The sequence below is a fragment of the Balearica regulorum genome, chromosome 3, assembly GCF_011004875.1.
Source record: "Balearica regulorum gibbericeps isolate bBalReg1 chromosome 3, bBalReg1.pri, whole genome shotgun sequence".
Lineage (NCBI taxonomy): Eukaryota > Metazoa > Chordata > Aves > Gruiformes > Gruidae > Balearica > Balearica regulorum.
Window position 1 is genome coordinate 57,715,970 of NC_046186.1, and position 24,591 is coordinate 57,740,560.

The 24,591-nt window shown below is 37.2% G+C and overlaps 1 protein-coding gene across 1 annotated transcript in view; it reads right to left on the reverse strand.

Annotated features, from left to right (window-relative positions):
- The window catches only part of TRDN (triadin), a 236,761-nt gene that overhangs the window by 68,369 nt on the left and 143,801 nt on the right, over window positions 1-24,591 (reverse strand). Inside the window, exons 18-24 of the mRNA XM_075749995.1 lie at window positions 15,248-15,280; window positions 15,111-15,140; window positions 13,818-13,844; window positions 7,237-7,284; window positions 4,261-4,284; window positions 1,272-1,322; window positions 710-760 (exon numbers count right to left, since the gene is read on the reverse strand). Of these exons, the coding sequence (XP_075606110.1) occupies window positions 710-760; window positions 1,272-1,322; window positions 4,261-4,284; window positions 7,237-7,284; window positions 13,818-13,844; window positions 15,111-15,140; window positions 15,248-15,280 (264 nt within the window). The remainder of the gene's footprint in view (window positions 1-709; window positions 761-1,271; window positions 1,323-4,260; window positions 4,285-7,236; window positions 7,285-13,817; window positions 13,845-15,110; window positions 15,141-15,247; window positions 15,281-24,591) is intronic.

Consider the following 24,591-nt stretch of genomic DNA (forward strand, 5'->3'; position numbering starts at 1 on the left):
CCTGAAGAACCTAAAGAATATGTCAAAGAAGACTTATCCATAAATCACTTGTCCTTTCAAATATAGCTATCTCTAGAAAGAAGGGAAGCAATAAGATGGGTAAAAAGCACCCAGCAAAATAATGGATGAAAGGAAATTCAGCTGAGCTAATCATCTATGCCGACCAAATTGAAAAGAGGCAGGGGAACTGTTTGATAAAAAATAAGGAATCAAAAAGAAAGGTTCAGACTAGCTCTCAGTTGCAGGTGGTTGACTGGATGAAGCTATGGGGTTTTAACTATAGCTTTTACAGAGTCCAGAGAGCACATTACCCACTCATATGCTCATAAACTTTATTTTATTCCTATTATGTCCACAGATTTATGTAAGCATCAGTTCAAACTTTGTTAACCGGCTCCCATGAAATACTTTGCATTGTGAGAAGAGCAAGTTCTTAGGAAAGTTCTTAACTATTACTCAGAGTGATTTTGTGGTATTTATTTAATTAATTTTGAGACTTTGGAATGTTAATTGGCTCACCTATTCTATTTATGTCCTTTTATTTCCCCTGTTTTCATGCTATAAATCCTGTAGAATATTTTAACCAATTAAATGCTGTTTGGTTAATATTTATAATGGGAAAGATTTATAATGATCATTTTAAAATTAATATCTTCATTCTACTTTGTGTGGTTTTCAACAAGTTTTATACTCTATTGTGTATTCTTACCTTTATCTTTTAAAGCTGTAGAATTCTTTCCTTCCTTTTCTTTAGCGTGTTCTGTAAAAATAATTTATTAATCTTCAAACCTGAGTCATAAAAGGTTAACATATAATACCTCTGGGATAAAGATTGATTTAATAATTGGCAGTTTCTAACTGAGACATGATGCCAATTATATGTAGTACAAAACTGTTTTTCATCAGTTTTAGCATGCTCACAAGGTGAAACCCTGAGGTTTTCTCAAGTGTGATGAAAGAACAAAGATCACGCAAAACTTATTTCACTTTGCAGCCTGTAATAATAAACGTTAACAAGCATTTCTAAATTCCGAGTTTGGACTTCTAAGTTTTCATACAGCTGCTTCATATGAGGCTCCATTTGCACTTCTGATCCAGGGAAAGCAAATTAAATTTTATCATAAATTTATAGAAAAAGTATTATGCTTATAAATTCCTAACTAAACTATACCATAAAAACTAAATGGCCAATGCATTTCAAGTTGGTTTTTTTTTTTTTCTTGATGCACACAGGTCTTAGGGTTTTATACAATTTTGTCCTGCCGTGTTACCTTTATCTTTTGTAGTAGCTGGAGATTTCAATTCTTTCTCTTTTCCAGGATCTGTAAAAGAAGTATTCACACCGATAAAATGACAGTCAGAAACCACAACTGAGTGAAACTGTGAGATTTAATTATAAGAGAGAATGAAGCATCTAGCTGATATGAGAGACTATAACTGTATATTGGAAGAAAGAGTGAAAAACAGAGTGATTGAAAGAGTTGTACAAAATTCACCTGTTTCCTTTCAGAGAGTTCAGTCCACAAAATGTGTTTTATGGATTTAACTATGAAACCTATAAAATTTGCAAGCTTCAACTTAGAATGGGATAAGGGTAGTTTTTCAACTTTCTTAACGAGAAAGGACAGAACTGACCCTTTGCCAATTTTGACTCATCAGAGCTGGCTGTGTCCTATTCCCCTGACCTGGAATTGTCCATTCTTGTTGAGCAAGTCCAAGGGTCTTTTTACTGAAATTATTATTTTCTAAGGGTCAGATGTGTATCAAATTGAGAGAGCAACACAATACTGACAAATAGGAGGATGAAGAGGGTGGTTTGTTTGTTTGTTTGTTTTTGTTTTTTTTTCCTGCCTACAGACCGGCAGTGAAGATGGCTAGGCCACACCATCCTTGATGGATACTGTACAAGGGAGGGCAGTCCACTGTAAAAGGCATAGGAAATAATTTGAACCAGACAGAAAACAAGAATTCCGTTTCAGACAAAATATGAGATCATCATTCTGGGCTGATGAAACCAAGGTCTCAGAAGATTTTCCCACCAAAATGAAAAAGATAGATGAGACTGTCCCAAAACACGCTAGTCAGAAAGAACATAGACTTGGACTTTGAATTCTTGCATGTTATGTGAGTGTTTTAACCGTCTGACTACTGGGCCCTCTGGTTTATACATGTTATCTAGGAAATACTAATTAACAGGTAATTTCTGAAAAAAAAAAAAAAAAAAAATACAGTGATGTTCTCCATCAGATATGAAGCAAAAAATTCTTTCTATTGAGAAACTCAGCAGCAATTCAGTGCCAGAAGATCCTAAAGAACTCTGCTAGAAGACCCTCTTGGTTTCTACACAAAGAGTAAGAGGACAAGACTTCTAATGAGGAGGAGGTTGTGTTTAGCAGATAGATATGAAACTTGCAGTAGCTACAGTGGGTAGCTGTAGTGATAATTGTTTACTGCCTTAAGCACACACAATTCACAAATTCTCACTTTTGTTATAAAAGCATGGAATGTGTCCAATAGCAATTTATCATAGTATCAATAAAGCTTCTTGTTCATGATTTAGTATTTAGTTCTGTGTAAGACAAACTGAGTTCGTGGGGAATCTGAATTGAAGGAATCCGGAAACAATAAAATTCTATTTATGGTAGAAGTAATCATAAAGTGGAAAAACTTAATTTACTTTTGACATTGAAACTCCTGTTCTGTTCGGGTTGACATTAAGGGTTTCATTAATTTTTCTCCTTCTACATTGTGCTTCTAAATAGGTAATACTTCCAGTTGATATAATTTTTAAAGGACAAGACTTGGGAAAGGAATTTGTTGAACAAGGTCAAAAGTGTAATTTTATTGTAATGAAGCTGTCTCTTTTCATCTTCACTATGTCCCAGACATCTGCTTCAGAAGCTACCCCTGCTCTCCTGCTTCTACCTTCACGTTTTGTACTCACAAGTTTATGGTTCAGTCACTAATTTTCAAAGTGAGAAAAGAAACAATTTACTGCAGATGTCTGTGAAGCATATACAGTGGAACTAAGTATCTTTAATAGTCCTAATAAAAAGTCAACAGCAACTTTTAAATATTAAGTTAATGACAGAAATCCATGCTAACAGAAATAAAACTCAGTAAGAAGACTGAAAACTTGTCCTTCTGTGCTCATGAGTTATGAAAATTTCCAAGAGATATTCCATGGTTGGTGCAATGGTCTCTACGAAAAAAAAAAAAAAAAAAAAGGAGAGTGGAAGACACAGCCCTTTCTCTTTTTTTTTTTTTTTTTTGTGATTCATAATTCAAAGAAAGATTTTGTGATTAATACAAGAATACAAGTAACACAGCTAAATATTACACTATTATGCCTTTACCAAATAAATCTTTTAATGTACAATATAATCCCTTTACTTTCAGGAGCCTGCCTGTAAGAACTTAAAGTTGGTGTGTACCCCCATTATTAAGAACACAGTTACCCAAACTGTTGCGGAAGATGCATTTTGAAAAAAAAAAGAACATCAAACAATTCTGAACTGAAAACTGAAGTCATTACTTTGCAAAACTGACTGCAAACAAACTTTCTTTGTTTTATCCCCAAACAAGGAAACCTTTGGGAAGGTGCTTCAGAGCCAGTTGTCATCTCCAGGAGAAAAAAAAGGCTTTTAGGATGGTGTGGCATGTGACACAGATGCTGATGAAGAGTTTAAAAAATGACCCAGGACTGACCTGGAAATAGGAAAGTAAAGTGTAAATAAACACTGGCCATATTCTGTAGGACTGAATTTACTGAGGTCTATCAGACAGTCTGCCATAACTTGGCAAAATGACAACCTGTAGCACAAATCCCATGACAAGAGCCTTGTGTTACTTGCTCTGTACTGATTTGCAGTGCTAAGCTCATACTGACATCAGAATACATAGCTGAGATCTGTAGTGAGCCTAGTAGGTGTAGAGAGAGGAATTTTGACTATAAAATGATAAATATAAACTTTATAAATAGGTTTATCATGCTGGCATTGCACAAGTCTCTTCCTTTTGTCAAGGAAGAATATACAGTATGGGGATGAAACTTCTTTGGCTTAAACAGTCTAGAATTTCTCAACATATCCATTATTACTATCATCAGCTTTTTGCTATCAGTTCTAGTCTGTCTAATCAACCGTAATCTACAATTCTGAGTAGCAGCAGGAGCTTTTATACAACTTTTTTTTCTCATTTTTAGATCTGACATTGCTTTATCAGTTATAGGGAGAAGCAATATGTAAAACTATAGCTTACTTCCTTGTTTCGTCTTTGGCTTATCTGAGGAAAGAGAAGAGAAGGGAAGCAAAAGTGAAAAGAGAAAAGAAAAAGAAAACATTAGAATACATGTTCGCATAGGAAATTATTTTTAATACAATTAGCTAATGAAAATGTATTTAAATATATGTTGTCCTTAAATGCTTAAATATATCTTGAAAGTGATTTCCACTGTTGTCACTTGACAGTGTGAAAAAAGTTCATGGTTCCCACCTACTACCTTGCAGACATGCAACCAGAGCATAAAAAACCCCCAGTCTTATATGACCTGCCTTACCTGATGGTAATTAACTCCTTTGTCAGTACTACTGGATATCACAAGAAAAAATCTTTATGTTTTCCTCATTTCTTTTAATTATTAATTTTCAGTTACCTTAATAACAGGCAATAACTCCCTGGTAACTGTCTGATACTTGCTCGTGTCATTTTTCAAAGAAATAGGGCAAAGAGTTAAAGCACTGTCTTTTTCCAGACACTTCTGGCAGTTCTCTGCCTTCTTGCTCTCCTTTCAACAGTTGAAAATGTTACATGTCAACTTTGCTTTACTACTAATAAAAAAATCAGTGAACTGAAATGTTGCTATGACATTTTAGCCCATTTCCAAACCGCAGGGGTTTGAGGTCAAACTGCAATAGCATGTTTGATCACTAAAACCTTCAGGTTTGTAACAATGAAGCTGTGTCCTGATTGCTAAACAAATAGAGCTGCCAACGCTCAAAATTTTTCTGTAAGTCTCCTTACATTTAGTGTTTTTCTTAAATCGCAAATCCTAGTTTTGACCAGGTCAGTCTGTCCACTTTTCAACCTGTATCCAGGTGTACAATAGCTAGCAGAGCAAATTATTTCATTTCTCATTCTAAAAGGCTCAAAAATCCCTTTCAGTTTAAAAACTATTTCCTGGTGCATTCATGCTTTCCTGATTAAGACAGAGAGCCCTCGCTTTTCCTCAGAGCTTCCAGATTCGGGATCAGTGAATTAGGTACAGTTTTCTCTTCACTTAAAACCTAACTCAGAGCTGTTTCCATCTTTTTTTTTTTTCATTCTTCCATGAGAAATATAAGTACATGCTAATATTAAAAAAAAAAAAAACTTCCTGAATTTTTTTTTTGGCTCATTTGTCTTTGAGCGATCAATATGTTGGCAGTAGCTCTGTACATACGGGGTGTAGAAACGAGAAGCAGAGGCAACTGCTGTCTGAAAGTATGTTTGCTTCCATGCAGCAGAGGAACTGAGCTGTTGCCAGCGCTTGGAAGAATCTGCACAAATTGTTGCGATAGACATTGCTCTTATTCCCCTGACTTGCAGAAAGTAGATGGCCGCTGGCATGGGGAGACAGTGCTGCTGCTGCTGCCTGCTGTCATGGGAAATAGTTTGTCCCCCTTTTGTGCTCCCTGGGGATCCCAACCTATGGTTTAGAAATCCCTGCTCAAGGCCAACCATGTGAAACTATGGTTTGCATTGCTCAGTCTGTGCTCTTTATGGCACAGTTAAAATATTTTGCAGATAAAGTCCTATGTAATGGTGGCACATTGTAGAAAGGACAAATCTTACAGCAAACACCACCTCATTGCTGCATGAGATAGCCAAACAGAGGGGAAGCAGTGCAGATGGTGGGGGAAGCACTTTATGGCAACAGAAAAGAGTGTGGAGATACCCAGACTAACAATGCCTGAAATCTAGGCCAAGGCCCACCTAATTATAACATTTTCCATGACAACTAACAAGCAGCTGACAGCTGCTACAGGGTGCTTGTGCTGGCTTGAGTAATGCTGAAGCTGAGAAACTGGAGAAAAGAAAAGGATAATAGCTCAACTGACCAAAGCCACATCAGTAAATATGTCATACCTTATTCTAAAGGTTACTGGCAAGTTTGGAAAAACTCCAATATGGTAAGACTGAAAAGGCCAAATTCATCATCAGGGCTCTAATTGCCAATATGAGCATGAGTAAATACAAAATCATCTTGGTAGACAGTAACACAACACAATAGATTAGGATGTGTATATCATATAAAGGAAGACAGGGCTGACAAGCTTTGGGTATTTATGCCAGTGTTTTACTACTTCGCTCCTTACCATACGAACCTAAAAAATGTATGGATTGCTTTGAACAAGCATGCAAGAAGCAAGTATGCAGGATATAATGCTGAAAGTAACAATAATAAATATAAATGCATGTAATGGGAAAATGCACATCTTTATATAGATGCTGTAAGGTTTCAATCTTTTTCATGTTCACCATCATCACTCAGTGGCTTGAGTTTTGCTTTAGCCTGGGTTTAGATTGTCCCTTGGTGTTCCTGCTCTGGTTGGCTTGGGAAACTCTATGCAGACTCTGTGACCTTCTGAACTACGTGCCATCAACATGTGCGGTTCTGGTATCCTTTCTTCTGGTGTTCCCACTCCCAGACATTCCCATTCATGCCTCATCCATACCAATCCTAAGCTTTTTTCTGCAAACATCTACCATTTCTGGTCTCAAAACCTTTTGAGTTTCTCTGCAGTTGACCTTCGTGGCTCTTCATGGGGCTGATGTATAGTTTGGGATGAGAAAGGCAGCTCAGTTGACTTCAAGGGGCTTCTGCCCCTTTGCCTCATTGCAAGTCACTCTCTAAGACTGAATAGTAAAGGCTGATCCCTGCCCAGCCTACAGGAGCAGGAAACCTCTCACAGGATCTGTGGGACACAAAGTCCCAGCACAGGGCCTTTAAGCTGAAGCTGGTGGTCTGTTCACCTGAGGCTTTTGTGGGGCTTGCAGTTTTGTGAAGTGGGATAAAGCCATTTTCCTGGTGGAAGTTCCCTGTTGCTCTGATAAACACAGCAGATCCCTGGCACATACTAGCAGAGCAATGGATTTAAAGGTTGCTGTCACCCAGCTGTCTGAATCTGACTTTTTTGTTTCTGTGTCATTGTCTTTTAAGAGAGATAATGCCAACATGCTTTGGTTTCTTTTTACCTCGCTCTGCTGCCTTTGTTGCTTTTTCTTCCTTCTTTTCAGGTACTGCTGCAAAACAAAGATAAGGTTTAAGTAAGATTTGCTCCAACAGACAAAGTTTTTCTTAAATGCTTACAGATTACTTTGAGGCAAATGATTTCAAAGATTTGCAACCACGAGATATGTTTTTTCCCCTCATACATGATTACATAATAAGTATTTTTTATCTATCTTAAAAAGAAAAGAAGAAAAACAAATAGGGAACTTTTTTCTTTCAGAAAATAAATAGCAGCATTGTCGTCTTGATCTCAGGTGGAACAGAGGCTAAACTGCAGTGCATATCAAATAATGGAGGAGAAAAGCAAGCAGGTCTCTCCTTTGCCGAGCTACTTTGCCCAGTATCTACTTTGGTTTTCTGTTTGCACCAGCAGAAACCTCCGCTCTGCATACCCCACACAGCAAAATACTTCCACACATTCTTAGTTTTAAGTGTGTAGTTAGTTAGTCTTACTGAGGACACTGGGCCACAGTCAGACTGTATGCTACAGACACATAACTTGGTCCTTGCGAATGCTGCGGCTTCTGCACGCAAGAGAGAAGAGTGACCCAAGCCACTCGTGCAGCAGGGCTGCTAGACCTCCGCTGCTGCCAGGGGAAGCAGTTGTAACAGCCCCGGGCAGGATGTCTGGACATACCCGCTGATTATTCACAAGCTTTAGCTTGCGCAGTTCCTAAATTGATTTGCACAGTTTGAGAGAGAGAGGACAGAGATTATTTGTTCATGGCTCCACACTAAGGATTAAATGATCTCAGAGGAGAAGGTGCAGGAAGGAATCTCTTCAGACTTTGCTCTTTTAGGAAATTTACATAAATATGGGTATGTTTTATACTTTCTGACAATTTGGATGGCAGGTTTGGCAATGTACACCATTTCCTGTAGATTACTGAATATATTTAGGACAACACATGTATTTTCTCATTGGATCGAATTATTCAGGGTTAAGTCTTGCAAATATGTAAACATATTTGTTTAGCTGTAAATGACATTGCCAACACTGTATTTTTGTAACCCCAAACTTTTGTAGCCATAATTTGTAACTATTATGCTGACTGAGGAGCATTGCTTTGATTTAAAGTGGATGGTGAAAATTAATTTACATTGAATGACTGATAAGTATAGAAATGTCTTTGCAGCTACAGAGTTATCAGCACATAACATCCCCTCAGCTTGTTATTTCAACCTGTCAAGCACAGAAATGTTTTCAACACAATGTTTTATTACAGCAAATCACAGTTGTAAATTAAGAGCTTGACTTTTACAGCCAAGGTAAATACTGAGGGTCATGTGCTGTTATCATTATTTATACTGAGAAATTCAGGGAACTCAAAGGACCTACGAAGTGCCTCCAGCTGTACTTTCTGCTCTGGGAGGCATGTCCTGATGGTCCTGCTGCAGTGAGGCTTGCAGCCCAGGCAGCAGGGAAGCCTTCTGGAGATGCTGGGCGTGATGGCTCAAGCAGGCCAGCTCGGTTAGTAAGCTATGGCCTCTCTGCAATGTCTGCACATGGGCTGGAGGCCAAAAGAAGGACCTCCTGTTCCCAGCAGTAAAGCTTTCCTGAGATTCAGTGAAATGTCAGGTACGGACAGATGAACAACCCGTTGAGTGGATGGACCAACTCATACATATCAGTCCTCCCTTGCCACTTGCTCTTGTTTATCCCAGGATGCTGTGGGGTGAGCAGGTGTTTGTGAGCAAGCTCCACGAAAACAGTGAAATATTGCACCTCTGCACCTCAGTTACCTCAAGTAACTTATTTTAATGAAGATAATCTTCAGTTTGCCTGAAAATCAAGCCTTTCTTTCTTTCTTTCTATCTTTCTATCCAAGTACTTGACTTTTTATTGGTGCTACTTGTCATAGAGAAAGCCAAAGAGGAGCAAAGTCCCTTAATATTTATTGTAGATCTCTGCTATTAACATCCATGTTACTTAGACCCAGATTAGCAGGGCTACTTACATCAGCAATAAACTAGACACCTGTATGCCTAGGTGAATCTGGGCATTGACCCCTGCCACTGAGCAAACCAGTATCACTGAGCTTCTAAAAATCTTGCTGGAGTGGTCAACATCTAGAAGAATAACCTTATTTTAGTATGGAAAAAATGATATGAAAAGGGGCATCAGAAACCTGTCCCATATGCATTCCAAAATGTATTTTTAGCATCTAAAGCTGCAAAAGCAGCTATGAAAATAAAAAAATGAATTACTGAGAACTGTTTTTTTCTCCAAAACATGCTTATCCTTTTTAGCTAAAACTAAAGCAGTTTTGGTTTGTTCAATTTCTGAAAACAAGAATACTGATGGAATAAAAAATAAAAGTATTTTCTAGATACTGAAAAATCAGGCTAGAAGAGCAATACAACTTTCTGAGGAGATCAGGTATTTAGAGTCATCAAATCATGTGGCAGTGGTAGACTATCAGTGCAGTTATGATGAAGAAACCAGCCATCCTTGAGAAGCGTTGAGGCTGCTATTTAAAAATAACAACTAGTATTATTAATAGTATCCTGGCTATCAGTGCATTCAGTAATGCTACAACACTTCTGTCAGTGAATGTTTATAAAGAAGAACTTGCTGAGATAGATCAGAGCTTCAGTAATTTTTGGGGAAGTAGCATCATCTGGACATGGCAGAGTGGTATCTGGAAGGACAAATGGGACATTGCATTATTCCCTTTGCTTTTTGAGAAGGGAGGTGTGAGCTGCTTTAGTAATGCTGAGAGGTCTTTTATTATCAAGGTAATATGTATCACTGTAACTGTCTGTATAAATAGAAAGCCTGCACATACAGTGTCAGTGTTGGGAATAAGACTCCAAAGAAGATTTTGTTTTGTTTCTATCAGAACAGGGACAAGTTTTCTGAGTAGCTTTCATCCCTTCCATTAAGCATTTTCTAAGTTCTTTCCACTTCTGAGTGGCAGCCTGAAAGATGATGTCTTTGCAAAAAATGGTTCCATTGTAGATGTTCCTGGTTTGAAAAGCTGATCCTTTAACCACGTGATGTAAGTAATATAGATGTATTATAATGTATTATAATTTTCTCCTCAGCAGAAGAACATCAGATGTTAAAAAACAACAACAACAACAATCTCAGAAAACCAAACTAAACCCACCAAAAAACCCTGCCTGAAATAATATAAAATAAAATGAATGCACGTAAAGGTAAAAGTAGAAATTTGTCAGGGATCCATATTTTCAATAAATTATAGTTAAAAAAAAAAAGTAGTAAATTAAGTCTGGACTCTCATTTATATTTTGTCTTTTCTCAGCAAAATTCTTGACAACTTGGCATAATGTAGATCAAATGGATAATTTCTGTTATAATTGTTTCTCTGATTCCATCATAAGCTCTTTGGAATCAGATGAGAGAGAGCTTAGCAGACATTATTTTGTGCTGAAAGTAGCCAGGAGAGCAATTCATCAGTCAAATATTTCTGCAGTCTCAATAGTTGTAGGCTACAATCAAATTTGTCAGAACATTTTTATTCGAAAAGAGTCAAGTTGCATAACTAGCATCCACATCAGAAATATGCATTCCAAAATGTCACTGATTTTAAAGTTATTTTGAGATGTTTGCTTGGTGTGAAGGAAAGCTAAAAGAAACCACTCTGAGTGGAGACAACAAACACTTCACTCACTGAACCCTGAGGTCAGAGGCAGGAGCTCATCATGACATCACTAATAAAAAAAATAATCATGAACCTAATTGTCTATTATGATTTAGAAACTGTTCTGTTACATGGAGAAAAAAGTTTCCCTGCCATAGTGGTGTTACAGAACCTTTTGTGAGAAAATGCAAGAAAACTTTATATGACCTTGATAGTTCATCAGAAGTACAAACTAGTGGGAATGGCCCAGATCTCCTCCTATGCCAGCAGATTACTTTTTTAATTACCAAAGAAGAGAATTTCATCAAAAGCCTCACTTGTTTTCAGAACAGGACTGTTTGCCTTCCATGAATACGTTTAAAAATTTTACAATTTGCCAGCAGCTACTGAATGTCGGAAACCACATTGCATCCAGTGAGCTGCTAAGTCCAAAGGTATTACTGACAGAAAAATGGGAAATAAGTAAACCAACAGCAACAATAAAGAACAAACAGATACAGATTGAAAAGCAATGGTTTTGTTCAGACTTAGTGAAAGGTATAGCTATTAAAGACTACTAGAATTTGTCTGGCATCATAAAAAAATTATATATAGAAGGAAATAACAGCATTCCTTTGTGATTCTTACTAAGAGGCAAAAGGAACAACTGTCACATTTTAATATAAATATCATTTTCCCCCTGGTGTACAGGCTATGTTTGCGTTTCAAAATTAGTAACATAAAGTTAAATTTAGATCACTTGTTAAAAAGTAATTTTTCAGAAATTAAAAATTACTCCAGAGCTAACATCAGCTATTTCTATTTAATGGAGATTTGTGACTGATGATTAAAACAAAATTGTTATTTACTTAAATACTTGAGAATAATTTTGGGTAAAACTAAGATGGCTGAGACCAACATTTTCAGTTGTGAGACTGCTCTTTTGACAACAGAAATAACAGAATGATTCTTGTTTTATATAGTAGAAACCTACAATTTCTCTTCATCCTTAATGAACTGTGAACTTGCTGTAAATTTTTTTCAAGTGCCCCTTAATTCAATAACTCATAAGGAAGGGTTTGCTTCCACCCTGCCTGCAAAATGCTGGAGACACAATGAAGACCTATTACATATACTAATATTTGCTTCTTATATAAATGAATATCAAATATGGTATTCACTAGAAAGATATGAGGCTACTTACAGCAATAAAGCATAGAGGTAAAAGGTGTGTGTTTTGAGAAACCCTGCTAATTCTGTTTTTAAGCTTTACAAGTGACCTAAACAAAACAACTTTTAATAAAAGGGTAAGTACAATCAGTGGGAATAACAATTTCAAAAGGTATATGACAACATTTCCCAATATTGGCCAAAAAAACCCTTTCAAGTTTGCATAAAAGAACTTAATTCTGCAAGAAACAACTGCTTCACTTCTTTTCAGACCCTGATGGACACAGCTTGGGACAATTGAGTTCACAGATGTTGAAATGTTGACTTCATATGCATAGTACAGCGTTACAGAAGAAATCATAAAGTATGAAAAAGATTTGCTTAGAGGCTTCAAGCAGTGGGGGAAAACTTTTTTCAATCATCTGTAGCAGCAAGACTACCTTTATTTTCAGCTTTGGCTGTCTAGAATTTGCTAAAAATGCAAAAGCTTAACTCAACATGCTTTTTTTCCCCTTTAGTTTCTCTGTTTTGTCTGGTGGGAATATTAAGAGAACAAATGCCTAAATTACTCTTGTTTCTGTTTTGCTCAATACAATTAGCTGCAGAGCAATGACAGCATTATGAATTTAGCCCATGAAGCAGGGAACTTAAAAACATCCAATAAAGGGAATAATGTATCAGCTTTGATTTCCTTACATTAATCTCTACAGCTGCGATTCACAACCTTTCCTCATGCTCCAGAAGAGCACTCTACCGCCTTGCAATTCAGCCTGAATACATGTGTCAGTACTTACTGGTTAATGTGAATGAAGCTTCAGAGATGAACAGTAAAGTAAAAGACGATGCTTGAATGACAGCAAGATATTAAAAAACTGGAAATTCTCATTTCCCTGCCTTTGACTTGTGGTGGACAGCTCGGACACCACAACTCACAAGTCTGAGCGGTTGACACATGCAGTCCCATTTGTTTGAAAGTGAACATATATAAAGCAAGGTGGTCATTGATATGAGTAAACATGAAGTGAGAGTGAAGTTCAGTTTGTGACTTGCCATTCCATTTTCCATTTATGTCTAGGATACAGCTAGCATCTGTAATGATGTTGAAGGCAATTCGAAGCTAGTATCTTGCATTGTACACATGTAAAAAGTCAGACACTGACATGAATAGTTAAATATTTGCTCAGCTCGAACTTAAGCCCTTAAGGTTTCTCAGCAGCCCCAGTTATCTGTGTCTTCTGGAAAGGAGCAACCTTTGAAGCAAGCACTGATGCTCCTACAACTTCTGCCTTCACACATCAGCAATTCTTGTATGAAAGGAAGGCAAAGACTCTATCACTGAACCTCCCTGTAAAACTTCCTGGGCTCAGCAAAGAAAGCAACTGTTCAGCCACTAGATTTGTGCTGCAGCTGGACTGGTAAAAAGAGAAATATTACTCTTTGTGTCATGTCTCCATAGATGATTGGTTACTTCTCCTTTCTGTCTTTCACAAAAAGCTCATGGTTTGAGTCAGGGTTAGAAACTGAATTTGATATAGATGGAGAAATGCAGTTTGTTAGTCTATGGACAAGTCAGGGAGAAGACACCTGTTTTCTAGAGGTGCTTTGAGGTGCCGCAAGGAAAGAGCCATTATAATTTAAAAGGTCCACTTTGTTTTAGATAAGTCACACCCTTAGCAGTTTTGTCACAAGAAGGTTTTTCATTAACAGTAGAGTCTGCATTCTTCTATTTAACAGCATTCTAACAGCATTCTTCTATTTAAATTTTGAAAACAAATAAAGTCACCTACCTTTTGACTTCAGAGTTTCAACAGATGCTGCAAAATAAAAGAAAACATTCCAGGAAAAAAATTTTGCAAATGCATAAATAAATTAAGATTGATCCTAACACCTCTTCCCTTGGTCAATATGCTACCTATCTAAGCAGAGCAGGCATTCATTTTTTTTTTTTTTTTTTTTTTTATGCAGAGGAAAACTGAAACACACATATGTTGCTTGCTTGGATAATTTCATGGTAGATGACTAATTAACCTGCAAATTGAAACCAATGGAAACCAAGGTCAATAGGTAAGGTATTTATGGAGCTACAATAGCTCCACTATTTTTGAGTAATGAGGATGAGAGAAGAAGAAAAAATAGGTTTCAGAAAAGGCACATATCAAACATAAGTGGAGGATATGTGATAGAAATCTCCTTTTAATAGTTTCAGTAATTTAGGGAAGTTAAAGATTTTTTTAAATTATTTTTTCTGAGTTTGTTGAAAACTCAAAGCACAGAACTCTCCTAGTATTGATACAGGGGAAAACCCACTTTCAAAAGTTTTCCTTAAACATTTTTTGTTTATTTTAATTTGTTTATTATTTGTCATAATTGGATTAACTAAATCCAAATTAATCAATATCTACCACTTTTATCTTTCTCCATTATTCACACCTCCATTCTGAAACCCTGTGATAGGTTTTTCTTCTACAGAAAAGAACAAATTCATTTTTCTATAAATTGACTGTCTATGGTAGGTATTTTTTGCTCAGAATCTATATCTGAGAAAACAGAGTCATCTGACGAGTGAGTCATCAACCTTGGCTGTAAAAGGAGTTGAAAATATGCTCTCCCAAATTTCGATAAACTGGAGAAGTAGCTTCTAGTCAGGAATAAGAAGAGCACCTAGCTACAATAAAATACGTGGGTACGGCTGCTTGGAATGAAAACAAAATAAAACAACCTACATTTTTCTTCCCCTTCACAATCTGAGGCTCCTATTTTGTGTTTTGTTCTCCACCCATTTACTGTAACCTCCAAGCAGGCCCCCTTCCCCCTTGAAAAGATAAACCTTTTCAAAGCTGAAATAAAAAATTATCACTCTCATTGTTCAGCTCAGCAATATTTGGTCAGATCCAGGTTCCAGAAGACAAAATGGCTGCATGGCTGCTCTGCAGTCATTCATTTGCTCAAGTAACTTTGATTACACTAGTAAATCTTTATCTCTGGCTTCACTTTTTTTGTCCCTTTACCTAATCCTGTCTTAGCTTAAAAGCAAACCAATAAATGAGACTCTAAAACTTACTGTCTTTCACAGGCCTTACCATGTACTTTTTCTTTCTTTGCTGTTTTGGCTGTAAAAACAAACAAGCAAACAAAAAGCAAATATTGACTTCTGACATGAATTAATTTAAAACATTAGGACAGTTGAAAAATAAGATGAAAAAGGGAGAATATTCACCAGTTTCCATCATTTTTTCTTTCTTGTGTGGTTCTGAAAAAGAAAAAAAAAATCAAGTATAATTTTCTGTTCTTGTAATGTTTTGTTTAGTTGCCCTGGACAATCATTTTCATGTTACTAGTGGTGGTTGGATGTGGCACATTCCTTTGGACTTGCGGTTCAGGTGACCCCTTCCCTACTTTCCTGCATGTCAAAATGAAACCTTCATAGTTGTCATCAGCCTCCTCAGTGGTTTTCACACTGCGCAAACAGGGTCAGACTAGCTGCTAATAATGGACGCCAAAGGATTTAACTCTTATAATAAGGTGCTGAAAGGAAACTCTAGAAACAGTGCAGGTTAAAATATCTGTGGTTTTACTTCAGGGTTGTCTAAATGGAGGAGGCCTGTGAACCAGCCATATGTGCCTGAGGACAGCTATGATACGGTCCTTGCCTTTCTTCACTGGCGAGACTGGAGAATAAGCAGAACATCTAGTCCAGCTGCTGCCCCTCTACAGCCACCGGATAAGAGGAGGGGGCATGGCCTCTTTTACATGCATACACTGCATGGGGACAGCCATGGCCCACAGGAGCTAATCCCCAAAATGGGATCTGGGACCTGAAGCTGAAAAGCTTAATTCACCTAAATCCTGTACCCTCTGGCAAACTAAGACTGGGATTTACAAATTTTTGATGGTAGTTTCTGTAACAACTCTCCATCTTGCCAGGATGTGCTTCAAACCCCCTCAGAGAAGGAGTAGGCGGCCTACCAGGGGGAAGAGGGGGAGACTGAACGTGTCTCTCAGAAAGCGAGTGTGATCTATCAGCCAGGGCTGATGTTCACAGTAGCAGAAATATGGATAAGGTTTTGCTGTCTGCAGATGCTGTCTGCAGATGCTTTTAAACAGCATATGCAAAGGTTCTGGTGTGCAGGTTTGGATCCACACAGGCACATTACCTGAATTCAAGAGCATCTGAGCTGACTGATTACAAGATAAAGGAAGTTTCTATTAAATATATGTATTTGCCCAAGTTTGTTGCTTACCAGTATCTGATGATTATATTTTCTCCATTGTTATTATAGGACATATTTGTATTAATGTTGTGGTAAACAGTTGAGCAATATTAATGTTTAAATAGTTTCCACTCTAGAATAAAGGTATAAAAAGTTCCATGTTCAAAGTGATTCTGAATGTTGTAACCTCACTAAAAGCAAGCTTATCCTTAAATTTGACCTATCCTTGAATTGAATAAGCAAAAAGGAACAAGAACTGCCAATAAAAAATTAAATATGTCAATCAATAACATTAATATGAGTAATATTCACATTAAATATTAATTCATAATCAATATAAATACTGAATGCACAGTGGACATCTGAAAGAGGTATACTCCATGCTGAGCTATGAAAATAATTGATGTTAGAAAGGGCAAGCTGATCTGAAATATGGAAAAAAACACCCACAATTGCTAAGTTTTAAACAAAATATGTCATTGCTCCATACTCCCACTCCCAATAAGTTTGTATGGAGCAATGCATGTAGTTATATCTGAAATAAAATATTCATTTTTTTGTGAGTTTTTACATCTGAGGAGCCAGTTTATATATATTTGAAAGCAAAATGTAGTTTCTAAAATAAAGTTTTTCTCTGACCTCTTAAAAAAATAATAAAAATCTTATATTAATTTTTCTCTTTTTTACCAAATAGTTGACAGAAATCAACTTATCTTTAATATGGTTATATAAAGCACATTTTAATGTATTTATTATATAACATATATGTATTTAAAATATTATAGGTGCTTTATAGTCACATTGTGTATGAGACATGAGTTTCAGTGGAAATGGTCATGAAGCAGCTTGATGTGGTCAAAGCAATGAGCCAGGAATATGATTTTCCCAGGAATATGGAAAAGTGATGGAGCTAGAGAGTGAGTTGCCATTAAATAGTTTATTGTCTGAATAAATGTTGTATTTTCTTGATGGCATCCTGTCTTGGGAGGCAGTCCTGGTATAGGTCAAGGAGGAGGAAAAAAAAAAAGTGAGAGCACAGAAGTTTGGGACTCAGTAGTTTGGCTGACTCTATGAGCTTAATCATAACAACAGCTGCAGCTTTGGTTTTGTGTAGCCCAAGTGCTCTTCAGAGTATCCAATTTCATATAGATATTTTAGGAGTCATTCTGTGAAATGAGAATTTTGATTGGTTTCGTGGGGTTTTCTGTTTTGCTATTGCTTGGGACTGCTTCCTGGAAACTGAAGGAAATGTAATTATGACTTTAGTGGTTCTGAGGCAATTATTTTTCCCTCTCATTGTAAAATCTGTCAGCTCTCATGAGATCAGGGAACAGTATGACATTAACAATACTCAGCAAGTGTTTTTGCAAAGTATAAAATTTTCCATTTGTTTAGCTTTATTTCCTCTTTTTCAAAACTATAAACATTAAGGAAGTTCTATAGAGCTTCTTTTATACTAGTTTTACTGCCAGAAGCATATGAAAGAAGATCCTTTCCCATGGGGAAAAGAAAAAGAAAAAAATAACATAGAATTTGACATCAAGCATTTCTGGTGAAATTTGACATGATATGAAATTTCAGGTGATCCCTGCTCTGATATTTTAATGGAATGAACAAGGGACTCACTTTGAGAAATCTGGTCTTCTTGGGGCTGATGGGGTCCATCTGTCAGAGAAGGGGAAGACCATCTTTGGTCATAGGCTTGCCAAGCTGGTGAAGAGGGCTGTAAACTAAAGTTGCTGTGGGAGGGCAACCTCAATCCATCCCACTCCTACCAGTTTGACGCCAGTGCCAGCAATAGATTCCCAGAGCCTGGAGAAGGATCCCAGGTCAGCAGGAGAGCATCTGGAGTGCAGCACAAAGGAATTCCAGCCAGTCAGTCAGCTTCATTGGGGGCCCAACTTAAATACCTCTGTGCAAACACACGTAGCATGGGGAATAAACAAGAGGAGCTAGAGGCACGTGCACGCCTGCAGGGCTGTGATTTATTGGCATCATGGAGACATGGTGGGATGGCTTCTGTGACTGGAATGTTGGAATGGAAGGGTACAGGCTCTTTAGGAAAGGCAGGCAGGGGAGATGAGGAGGGGGTCTTGCCCTCTATGTCAATGACCAGCTGGAGTGAGACCTTACAGCAGCCTTCCAGTATGTAAAGGAAGCCTACAAGAAAGCTGGGGAGGGACCATTTACAAGGACATGTAGTGACAGGACAAGGGATAATGGGTTTAAGCTAAGGAGGGTCGATTTAGATTAGATATTAGGAAGAAATTCTTTACTGTGAGGGTGGTGAGGCACTGGAACAGGTTGCCCAGAGAAGCTGTGGCTGCCCCCTCCCTGGAAGTGTTCAAGGCCAGGTTGGATGGGGCTTTGGGCAACCTGGTCTAGTAGAGGGTGTCCCTGCCCATGGCAGGGGGGTTGGAACTAGATGATCTTTGAGGTCCCTTCCAACCCAAACCATTCTGTGATTCTATGAAATCTTTCATTACATGAGCTGTTAACCTCATGAAAGTTCAGACCTAGATCTTTAGATCTTTCATTTTTGTTACAGGTTATCATGGCTTGATGTCAATTTTTTTTTTTTCTTTTTTTCTTTTGTTACTGATAAGTAGTTAGTATGACACATGAAAGGATATTTCCAACTATAGAAACATCAGGCATTTGCCATCACATTTGTAATTCTTTTTATCTTTTTAACCATTTTTGCATGTATATGAGACTATACAATGTGATTTTATTCAGGGAACTTTTGCTGGTAGTATATTATTTTGTACCATGCATGGAACTGAGATTTGATTTAGTTTGACATTTCACCATCTTTATAAGCTCTGATGCTTTGAACAAACGGTTTTTCTTTTTCATGAAAATTGGTAAAGTTATGTATAACATGTCCATAAAACCATATCAATGTATTTTTTGTTTCATAACTAGTGACATACTCCTAGACACCCCTGGAGCAGATGGGAGAAAGAGGAGCACCTGAATCTGCCTCTACAGCTCTTCCCTAAGCCACACTCTTCTCTAAAGTCCAAACAGTGCTGAAAATCATATAGGCTGGCACATTTGCTGTAATGCACTTTAATCTTTACTACCAGGATGGATAGTCACAAACTGTGACCCTCTGCCATCTGCCAGGAGATAGTGATTGATATCCCATCCTAATTTGTATAGCTATGTGTGCACAAATATGTGTATGTGTGTGTACACATCTGTTATCTCTAATTCAGATAAAGCATTCATGACCAAGTGATGTTCAGAAAAAAAAAATTGTATATGGCATCACACAGATTGAGAAAAAGTTTAAATAAATGGCATTTCAAGTGGATTTGCTGTTCTGTGCTATGCACCACATGTTAAATAACCAACACCATTCTGTTTGCACTCAGTAGCTGCATAAAAATGATGTTTTCTATACTGTTGTTTAACTTTTGCCACAAGTATTTCAGTGAATCTAGTTTTATATTCATTAAAACCTACTGTTGTCATATTCCATGCAGTGTCTTGAATACTTAAATCCTTAGAGAGTAGAAAGTTAGCCTGGTCTTGCAGTCTTGTAATCTTGGTTTTATAGGCTATATGCCTGTCATTTCCCTTCTCAGACCTTCATATCACGTTGGTTAATTAAAGCCAAATGAGACAGGGTGGTGAAGCTCTCCAAGATATCTTTTCATTAAGAATATTGTGAACATAAGCAGCTAGATACAGAAAATGTCCCTTTAGTCCCTGCTGTTGAAGGGAAAGTTTGTGATATCAGCTTAGTCACATTATTAGACCTGAGATAATCCACGTGAGAAAGTTGTGCATCAAACTAGATTTTTCCAGTTCTCCTGCTCCCAAGAAGTACATGTTCTGCTATATTTGACTGCCATTCTACTTACTGGATCAACGTAGAAAAACTCACTGCCACCATACGCTTTGATTTATAAAGATAACAGACTGGACAAATATATTTCTTTTTGGAATAAGAACACACCAAGGAAACCCCTTACTTGGTGAGATCATGCCATGCATATACCTGCTCCTCTGTAAATGAACATCTTTTGAGGGGGGTAACAAACAGTTTTTCTGATGGATTTTTGTGAAGAAAAGGAAAGCAGGAGACAGTTCTCTGTACTAGTACCTTTGTATTAGAAATCTACCACTATGTTGGGAAATATTTGGGAAAAACATTGTGCAAAGAAAAGAAAGAAAAGAGGCCTGGATGAAACATAAATGCTTTCAGTTCAGTCTATTGGGTCTGTTGCTTTTCTTCGCAGGCAGAAAGCAATGGCATCAAAACTGAGGATGGAAATCTTTACTACTGAGAAATGTCTCAGGATCCCTGAATAAAGTAGAAGCCGCCATAAGGATTTAAAGACTTTTCTGCAGAGGATTATGCTTTTATTCAAGCTTTTGATACTGGAGGGTTATACTTTGGTGATTTTGCTTAACAAAAGAAGTAAATAAATAATCAGAAGGCAGGAAGTGGAGATGCTGCCAGATATCCAAACACTTACTGTCACTCGTTACCTTAGCCTCATTTTAATACAGCTCATTTCTTGTTTAATACAGCTCATGCACCATTCTGGATCCATGACTGAAACTCAGAGAGGAAGCTAGTATTAGGATAGACACCATCAAATTGGCTAAGATCCTTAATTTTGTGTGAATGTGGCCAATCCTCAGCAATGGCAAGCTAGATACTTGTGTTTTCAAAATCTCCCACATCACCATATCTCAGTTTTTCTATTAAAGCCATTATGAGGAAGAGGCTGAACTGGTCATACCTTGGTAAACCCCTCTTTATGTTTTAAAGGAGTCAACAGGCTCTGCCTTTTCCTCAGAAGGTGTACACAACCAAAAAAACTCATTTTGAAGTTAGAATAACTATAACAGTACATAATCTTTCATGTTATGAGGACATACTTGAATACAGATTGCTAGAAACCTTCATTCAAGTCTACTGCACCTTTTCTTACTCATCAGCAAGCTAGATGAAAAGATGACCAAAAAAAAAAAAAGAAAAAAGAAAAGAGGTGATCAAAATGCATTGAGCACTGTCACTAGGATATGAGACTTAGAAGCTGAGGTCATCCTTAGATTTCAGATCCTTCGTTGAAGCTGATAGGGTCTACCTTTCCATACCTGAGTAGGCAAAAAGTCTATCTTCTTTATTTAGAACATCAGGTTGCATTAGTAGAGGGAAAGCAAACATCATCTTTCCACAAGGCTCCAGTATAATTGTACTGAAGCCTAAAGACAAAGCTGTCTCTCAGAAAACAGAAGAGTACTTTTTCCTCTCCAAAGTCTGAAATGCTCTGTTAGTTTCTGCAAAAGTTGTGATAATCAAGAGAAAAGGAACCATCATAAAGAGGAAATGGAAAGCATGCAGATTTCTGGTGTCTGTCCTGCCAGCCTGGCAAAGCTCCTCTCAGAAGCAAAACATTCCATAAGGACTCAAATCACAGGCAAATCAGTTGCTGAAGTCAACACTCTTGAAGCACATACTTATGTAAATGTAGACTATATTTGATCACTCCTAAGAAAACAACACACTTTCATCACTTTTGCCATATGAGAAGGGGAAGGTGTGGGTCTTCTGGTTTCCCATCAGAAGGAACAGAACTAATACACATTGCAGATGTATTCATAGACCACAGATGCCTAATTTCCCAGCGAAATAAAAATCTTTTTGATTTAAAATCATTAAAAAGAAAATTAGATTAATCCTACCATTCTGACTAGGGAACTGACTGTGTTCAAAACTGATGTACCACCTGTGAACAGCACTCTGTGAAATCCTTACGTGTTATGAACAGAGCCCCTGCGAGAAGATCAGTTCTTAATGCCTATCGCTAGCACTAGTTTGTTTTAAGAACAAATTACCTTCACTAATCTCAGAATTTCTGGCACGGCCATTCAGTCTAAGGCTCAGCTGGCAAAAAAAGTAATTTTAAAAAATGATGTGATTCTTTAATGCAGAGAGCTAGTGTCTGCCAGTAGATCTTTACTTGTGAAAAAGCTTAAACTGTATTTTCTTTTAAATAAGGATTTGAGTACTTCCAGACTTTTGAGGACTAAGATGTCTATGCAGAGTATTTCTAGTCAATCCCCAATGAGTAGAAAGATACTCTATTGGATTTAAAAAAAAATGCTGTATTGAATCACACGTGTTTGAACCAGGCTCCAGGGAGACATGTCTGCGTCACTCCAGGTGGAACTTCTCAAAGGAGGGCAACAAGCAACATGGCAAATTACCGAACACGAGATCAGGTGCAGCAGTTGCAAGCATGCTCATAGACCACGGCAAGGTGAAAATAATTAAGTTTTCTTAATAGTCTCTCCTTGTGAGGTAAAATGAGTCTTATTACTTTATAATTAATTTATGACAAGAGCATAACCACGAGGGTGGTCATAGCTTGGATGGTGCATAGGCATTACTGCTTGATCATGCTTTAACTTGTTCATACTCCACCTTCTTTTGACAAGGGAAGGACTTCTGCTTCAAGCTCTGTAACCCATTGAGAGTATGAGTTTGTAACAGACATTTCAGAAGAGAAAGAAAACTTTGAAGTGAATACCAGTTCTAGGTTTTGCCTGTCATTAGCAAACATGATATGCAGATTGAATTAGCTAATTCAGTAACAAAAACAATAGACCTTAAAAATTAATACAATGAGATTCTAAAGAAATAAATTTAATTCTAATTTAATGAACTTAGTACAGGAACTCTAACTGTAGCTCTTGACTGAGAGCTAGGTACTCATGTTGGTTAGCCAAAAGGAGTAGGGTAGAATGAGACAGTGAGCAAAACCTCTGGTGTATTTTCTCTCAGAGCACAAGTCAAAGGACGTGCATGTGGTTAAATATTTCAAAAGGCTTCTTTGACTGCCTTAACCAGCACAAGCAGCTTCTTCAGAGGGTATTTGCACAGGCAGTGTTGTGAAGCAGGACATTGACAGATGGGACTAGGAGTGTGCAGCTCAGACAGTCAATAATATGCTGGGAGGAGTCTACTGTATGCATAAAATAAACCCAGCAACCACTATTTCTGACACATGTAAAGCTCCAAACTTGGGCACTCCAAGCAGCCATTATAGAAGAGAAAAAACTCATAAAATTATTTGTGGCACTCTGCACACTAAAGTGAAACTGCATTGGTAATGACTTGTTTTGTACTTATGATACTGAACTGCTTCTTTATATAGAAACTTTCAAATCTGTAGTTGATGTAGACCTGTATGATGATGTGAGAAAATTCATATTTAAGAAACATCACAGTGAAACATATTGTGTATCTACTTGTTCTTTCTCTAAAACATAGCAGTGCTATATCCAAGAACATAATGAATTGTAGATGTAATATAATCATATACATTATAGAAGACTCTAGTCCACACCACTACTCCCCTGAAAATCAAGGGCCATTTTCATAATGGTCTTAATGATCAAGATGAGGTTCATTTATTCCCTTTCCAGCAAAGCAAAGGTGGTGCCATGTCCAAAAGAGTAATCCCTGGGAAGATGATCATACAGATAGTGTATATGGTGGTCTAGATTCAACAAATCTTAAGCATGTGCTTAAATTCTTTGCTGACTCAAGACAGAGCTAAAGATATGTTCAATGCCTTGCTGAAATTGGGCCCAATTCTTGCTGAAAGTGCACTTAAATCATGAAACAGATTCAGGGCTATGAAAGATTACCAGCCTCATAGCTGGTAAACACCTTTCCCATAAAGAGTGGACACTTAAATAATCCTTTTAGCTCTTATCTGTATTTAAATAGCATTTATTTTTGACTCTCTTTTATTCTCATTGTTGTTACGTTCATGTAAATAATTTCTTTTTTGTAGTTCACTTGCTCCCCCTGCCTTGCTCTTGAAGTAATGCCATTTTTCTGTTAGTAATACAACAGTCCTTTGCTGCATTGCATAGACCGGACTGTGGCGTTTAATAATATCTGGTAACAACAAAAGAAAAAAGGCTGCATTTTTAGTACAAGAGTCTTCACAGTTCACTGTGATGTGAAAAGAAGTTCAGGGAATTATTTTAACCCCATGTGATCCTGAAATGGAGGATACTATATGGAATGCATACATGCAACAGTAGTATGCCAGGCTATGAGACTGGGCATTTCAAATTGAACAACAGAAAAAGTAGTAAAGATATCCTGAATTCTAGGCCATTTACTCAAAATGGTTTTAAAAATTAGTGAATAAAATCTGGTTTTCAGATTAGAAAGCTTAGTGTAAAATAAGCTATTTCATGCTCCATTTAAATAAATCTTGTATGTAAAGAATTCAAAGTTGTAAAGCAAAGTCTTCTCACATTGGAAAATTCTTCCCCTTTGAGCGCATAAATTGTGACATAAGTC